General features: G+C 55.7%; 1 protein-coding gene across 1 annotated transcript; it reads left to right on the top strand.

The window, feature by feature from the left end:
- Positions 1 to 3,389: 3,389 nt before the first annotated feature.
- Positions 3,390 to 6,123, top strand: LOC132384043 (ras and Rab interactor 2-like). The gene is made up of 3 exons (XM_059955334.1): positions 3,390 to 3,605; positions 4,340 to 4,503; positions 5,764 to 6,123. Exons 1-3 carry the CDS (start codon positions 3,437 to 3,439, stop codon positions 6,109 to 6,111), a joined length of 681 nt encoding a protein of 226 aa, XP_059811317.1. The 5' UTR covers positions 3,390 to 3,436; the 3' UTR covers positions 6,112 to 6,123.
- The last annotated feature ends 266 nt before the right edge of the window (positions 6,124 to 6,389 follow it).

The following is a 6,389-nucleotide window of genomic DNA, read 5'->3' as shown; positions in this document are numbered from 1 at the left end:
CGTAGAAGGTTGAGGGGGGATTTGATCGAGGTATTTAAAATTTTGAGAGGGATAGAGTTGATGTGAATAGGCTGTTTCCATTGAGAGTAGGGGAGATTCAAACGAGAGGACATGATTTGAGAGTTAGGGGGCAGAAGTTTAAGGGAAACACGAGGGGGTATTTCTTTACTCAGAGAGTGATAGCTGTGTGGAATGAGCTTCCTGTAGAAGTAGTAGGGGCCAGTTCAGTTGCGTCATTTAAGGTAAAATTGGATAGGTATATGGACAGGAAAGGAGTGGAGGGTTATGGGCTGAGTGCAGGTAGGTGGGACTAGGTGAGATTAAGAGTTCGGCACGGACTAGGAGGGCCGAGATGGCCTGTTTCCGTGCTGTGATTGTTATATGGTTAGGTTAACGCAGATTAAACTAATACACCCTCGTTGAGTGTGGCATTTACCCCCACGGTCTTGAAATACATGTTGGTCCACGATTCCAGGTGCTGATTGGCCGGAGCAGAGTGTGGGAATAAAGAAGGGCATTTCTGATTGGCTGCCGGTGACTAGTTGTGTTGCACAGGGGGTCAAGCGTTGGGTCCGCTCCTTTCTACGTTATATGTCAATGACTTGGAGGACGGGATTGACGGCTTTGTGGCCAGGTTTGTGGAGGATACGGAGGTAGGCGGTGGGGCAGGTGGTTTCTGAGGGAGCAGAAGGGCGACAGAAGGAGAAAGAGCGAAGAAGTGGCGGGTTGAACACAGTGTTGGGAGGTGCCCACTGTGTCCACTTCGCCAGAAGAAATAAGAGGGTAAATTGTCTTCTAAATGAGGAGAAGATTCAAAAGTCCGAGGTGCAAATTGGTTAGGGAGTCTTCATGCAGGATTCCCTGAGGGCCAATTAGCAGTTTGAGTCGGTGGCCAGGAAGGCAAATGTGATGTCAGCGTTCATTTCGAGAGGACTGGAATGTAGAAGCCAGGATGTAATGGTGAGGCTTTATGAAGCACTGGTGAGGCCTCGCTTGGAGTATCGTGAGCAGTTTTGGGCCCCTTATTTCGGAAAGGATAGACCATAGAACATAGAACACCCCAGCACAGTACAGGCCCTTCAGCCCTCCATGTTGTGCCGACCCATATAATCCTTAAAAAAAAGTACTAAACCCACACTACCCCATAACCCTCCATTTTTCTTTCATCCATGTGCCTGTCCAAGAGGCTCTTAAATACCCCTAATGTTTTAGCCTCCACCACCATCCCTGGCAAGTCATTCCAGGCACTCACAACCCTCTGTGTAAAAAAACTTACCCCTGATGTCTCCCCTAAACTTCCCTCCCTTAATTTTGTACAGATGCCCTCTGGTGTTTGCTATTGGTGCCCTGGGAAACAGGTACTGACTATCCACCCCATCTATGCCTCTCATAACCTTGTAGACCTCTATCAAGTCCCCTCTCATCCTTCTGCGCTCCAAAGAACTCTGCTAACCTTGATTCATGTGACTTGTTCTCCAAACCAGGCAACATCCTGGTAAATCTCCTCTGCACTCTCTCCATAGCTTCCACATCCTTCCTGTAATGACGGGACCGGGATGTGCTGTAGCTGGAGAGGGTTCAAAGGAGGTTCTCTGGGATGACTCTGGGAATGAAAGGGTTCTCATGTGAGGAGCGTTCGATGGCTCTGGGCCCGTACTCACTGGAGTTCAGAAGAATGAGGGGTGACCTCATTGAAACCTAACGAATGGTGAAAGGTCTCGACAGAGTAGTCTGGAGAGGATGTTTCCCATGGGGCGGGGGGGAGTCAGAATAGAGCGTTCTTTTAGAATGGAGAGGACGAGGGATTTCTTTAGCCAGAGAGTAGTGAAACTGTGAAATTCTTTACCACAGGCGTCTGTGGAGGCCGAGCCATTGGGTGTGCAGGTAATTAAGGCAGAGGTTGATAGATTGTTAACTAATGAAGGGATATAGGGAGGGAGATATAGGCTCAGAGGATGAATGGATCTGCCAGGGTGAAGTGGCAGAGCAGATTCAATGGACCAAATGCTCCTGTCTCCTATGCTGTTATAGATTCTGCATGATGCAGGCACCCCCTGAACATTGCTCAGCAGGGCCCACGGAGAGATATCTTAGTATGTCTGCTGTGTGATAGTCTCTCCGATTTGTAGCATCACACACTCCTGGGGTCAGATCCTCCACACCGTCCCATCACACACTCCCGGGGTCAGACACAGAGTGAAGCTCCCTCCACACTGTCCCATCACACACTCCCGGGGTCAGACATAGAGTGAATCTCCCTCCGCACCGTCCCATCACACACTCCCGGGGTCAGACACAGAGTGAAGCTCCCTCCACACCGTCCCATCACACACTCCTGGGGTCAGACACAGACTGAAGCTCCCTCCGCACCGTCCCATCACACACTCCCAGGGTCAGACACAGAGTGAAGCTCCCTCCGCACCGTCCCATCACACACTCCCGGGGTCAGACACAGAGTGAAGCTCCCTCCGCACCGTCCCATCACACACTTCCGGGGTCAGACACAGAGTGAAGCTCCCTCCACACCGTCCCATCACTAACTCCCGCGGTCAGACACAGAGTGAAGCTCCCTCCACACCGTCACATCACACACTCCCGGGGTCAGACACGGAGTGAAGCTCCCTCCGCACCGTCCCATCACACACTCCCGGGGTCAGACACAGACTGAAGCTCCCTCCGCACCGTCCCATCACACACTCCCAGGGTCAGACACAGAGTGAAGCTCCCTCCACACCGTCCCATCACACACTCCCGGGGTCAGACACAGAGTGAAGCTCCTCCACACCGTCCCATCACACACTCCCGGGGTCAGACACAGAGTGAAGGTCCCTGTACACTGTCCCATCACAGAATGAAACTCCCTCTACACTGTCCCATCACACACTCCTGGGGTTAGGAATAGGGTAAGAGGTGACTTGAGGCGTACAAGGGACACAGATCGAGTGAACAGCCGAGACTTTTTCCCCTGGGGTGGAAATGGCCAGTATGAGGGGGCTTGTTTCAAGGTGATTGGAGGAAAGTTTTGTGGGGGGTGAGGATGTTAGTGGTAGGGTATTTTCACTCCGAGAGTAGGTGGTAATTGGAACACGCTGCCAGGAGTGGTGGGAGGGCAGCTACGATCGGGAACTTGATGAAAGAAAATTGGAGGGTTACGTAGGAGGGAAGGGTTGAATTGATTTTGGAGGTGGTTAAATGGACAGCACAACATGATGGGTCGAATGGCCTGCACTGTGTTCCAACAGTATTGTCGAAAAGCTTTCTGTTGTATCTTTGTACATTGGAGTGGTAGCATAGTGGTTAGAACGTCGGTTTACCGTCCCGGCGACCTGCGTTCAATTCCCGCCACTGCCTGTAGGGAGTCATCTCCCTGTAACGGTTAATTGGTCATTGTGGGAGGAAGGGGGTAGAGGTGAAGGGGTGTGGCCCCTGTCTGACCATGTGTCCTGGTGACTCTCCCCCCACCCCCCGAGCAGGTGGACCGTGCGGGGCGGATGAGTTTCTGCCGGCGCTCTCCTACGTGGTGGCGCAGTGCGACCTGCCGGAACTGGCCCTGGAGCTGGAGTACATGATGGAGCTTCTCGACCAGCCCGAGCTGATGGGAGAAGGTAGGCGGAGCACGCGTGCGTGACCCTCTGGTCCCTCGGTAACCTTCCCTTACCCCCCAAATCCCCTCGGCCCTCTCCCTCCATACTCACTCCCCCAATCCTTCTCTTACTCCTCTCAAACTGCAAATCCTATGACTCTCTCTCCCCCACTTCTATCCCCTCTTCCCTCACTCCCCCCTCCCCCCAATCCCCCTCTCCCCTCTCCCTCTCCCTCTCCCTCCCCCTCTCCCTCCCCCTCTCCCTCCCCCTCTCCCTCCCCCTCTCCCTCCCCCTCTCCCTCCCCCCTCTCCCTCCCCCCTCTCCCTCCCCCCTCTCCCTCCCCCCTCTCCCTCTCCCCCCATCCCTCACCCTCTCCCCCCCTCCCCTCTCCCTCCCTCTCCCCCTCCCCTCTCTCTCCCCCCCCTCTTCCCCTCTCCCCCTCTCTCTCCCCCCTCCCCCTCTTCCCCTCTCCCCCTCTCCCCCCCTCCCCCCCTCCCCCCTCTCCCCCCCCTCTCCCCCCGTCTCCCCCCCGTCTCCCCCCCCTCTCCCCCCTTGATCGCTCAGTGTCATTGTAAAGGCGACGGCCCCGACAACCTCTGTCCCAGAACACTTTTTCTGGGCCTCTCAGTACATTCTAACGTTCAGACAGATGGGGAGCCCAGAACAAGCCTCTTTGACGGCTGATATAGGGAGTGGGGTTACGCTGTGAAGTCATTTTCCTAGGAGAGTTCACCCTCGTCCCTTCCTCCCCTCAGGTGGATACTATCTCATCAGCTTCTACACCAGTATGTTCGAGCTGCAGAATTATCACCTCAATCAGCCCGTGGTGGGGATGAGCCACGAGATTAGGCACTCTCTGAAACAGTGGCACAAGCGAAGGAAAACGTGTAAACCCTTGCCTTCCATCAGTGACTTCCAGGTAAGTTAGGGAGGGAGCCAGCAAGTCTTTCCTAATTCTATCAACCAGGAAAAGCCCAGGTCTGCGTTCGGCCTTTCCACCAGGAAAAGCCCAGGTCTGCATCTGGCCTCTCCACCAGGAAAAGCCCAGGTCTGTGTCTGGCCTTTCCACCAGGAAAAGCCCAGGTCTGTGTCTGGCCTTTCCACCAGGAAAAGCCCAGGTCTGTGTCTGGCCTTTCCACTAGGAAAAGCTCAGGCCTGCTTCCGGCCTTTCCACCCGGAAAAGCTCAGGCCTGCGTCCGGCCTTTCCACCCGGAAAAGCTCAGGCCTGCATCCGGCCTTTCCACCCGGAAAAGCTCAGGCCTGCCTCCGGCCTTTCCACCCGGAAAAGCCCAGGCCTGCGTCCGGCCTTTCCACCAGGAAAAGCCCAGGCCTGTGTCTGGCCTTTCCACCAGGAAAAGCCCAGGCCTGAGTCCGGGCCCCAGTGTGTGGGTGAGGGGCGGGAGAACAACATGTGTTCAGTGTAGGTGGGTTGGCACAGACTCTGCGGGCTGAAGGGCCTGTTTTTGCGCTATTAAGCATCTCAGTGACTGCAGGAAAGTTTAAGTTCTTTGGGGAGGGGTGGGTGAGTGGTTCTGGGCCTGGTGTGGTGGGAATCCCCTGGAGCGGAGGACAGGGGTAGGGTGTCTACGCGCGCTGGGGGAGCGCCTTATTGGGAGAGGGGCCACAAGGAGGGAACACTGTGGAAGGACTGACCAGGGCGTCGAATAGGGAGCCCTGCGCAGTGGGAGAAAGGGTGGGGGGGGGGATGGAGCACCGCAGGAGGGGCAGTGAGGGGGGAGTGCCATGCCCTGGGAGGGGCGGCGAGGAAGGAGCTTCAAACCGTGGAATGAGGAGAAAGTGCCTTACTGTGGGAGGGAGGAGCACTACAGGAGAGGCAGTGAGGAGGCAGCCTTCCACCATCAGAGGGGCGGTGAGCTGGTAGCCTCGAACTTGGGGGCAGGTGGTGAGCAGTGAGATCTACACCACGTAGGGGGTCTTCTCAAATTCCCAGTTCTCCATTAGAGATCCCATAATCACCACGAGACTTCCTTGCATCAATTGGTGGGATCTTTCAAGCCACATTTGTTGGGGTCTTTCTGGGTCCCCTTTCATGGGATTTTTCCATGCTTCTGGGAACAGGGCTGCCTCGGGCTATTGCTGCCTCTCTCCTGGGACATTCTGATTTAGGGTGGGGCCCCACTGTAATGATCCTTTTTCTCTCTTTACCTGCTCTGGCCAGAACCTCCTCCGGGTGGCCTACGAGGACCCCAGCCACGGCTGCACAGCCAAGACGCTGGTGGTGCAGCCTACGGACACGGTGGCTGACCTTTGCCGGCTCTGCGCCGAGAAGTTCAACGTGTCCGAGCCCGCGACTCACGGCCTGTACCTGGTGGAGGACGACAGCTGCCGACCCCTGCCCTCCGACTCACACCCCCAGCTCATCAAGGCCGAGTTGAGGATCCAGGAGGGCCCCGGCCACCAATACTGCTTCGTCTATGGCCGCCTCCAGCAGAGCTCGCCTGCCCAGGCACACCGCCAGCTCCGACGGGACAACGCCTTTGACCTGGAGGATGTCCCACCGCTCTGACAAGTGAATCAGGGTTCCCAGCGAGCCTGCCATGAGGAAGGACAACAGGGCCTACCTGTCGCCGTGGCAACGGGTAGGCCTGTGAAGCCTGGAGCTGGATTTGAAAGGGTTTGGGTTTCTTTTTTAAGGATCTGGCTCCTGTTGCCGGTGGATTAAACTTCAGGGGGAGGTGGTCGGGAATGTGAATTGGAGTGGTTCAGGAGGGTCAGGGTCAAGCTCACGGTGATATGTACAGGTGCAACGAAAAACATACTTTGCAGTAACATCTCAAACAAATA

The sequence above is a fragment of the Hypanus sabinus genome, chromosome 31 (genome assembly GCF_030144855.1).
Source record: "Hypanus sabinus isolate sHypSab1 chromosome 31, sHypSab1.hap1, whole genome shotgun sequence".
NCBI lineage: Eukaryota > Metazoa > Chordata > Chondrichthyes > Myliobatiformes > Dasyatidae > Hypanus > Hypanus sabinus.
Note: the sequence above shows the minus strand (reverse complement) of the source record. Positions and strands in the feature narration are given on the sequence as shown.

Bases quoted from the DNA above. Each gene is read 5' to 3' on its own strand.
- LOC132384043 (XM_059955334.1), top strand. From the start codon at position 3,437: ATGTGTCCTGGTGACTCTCCCCCCACCCCCCGAGCAGGTGGACCGTGC. The intron at 3,606-4,339 runs GTAGGCGGAGCA...TCCTCCCCTCAG, and splicing joins GCCCGAGCTGATGGGAGAAG to GTGGATACTATCTCATCAGC. The intron at 4,504-5,763 runs GTAAGTTAGGGA...TGCTCTGGCCAG, and splicing joins CTTCCATCAGTGACTTCCAG to AACCTCCTCCGGGTGGCCTA.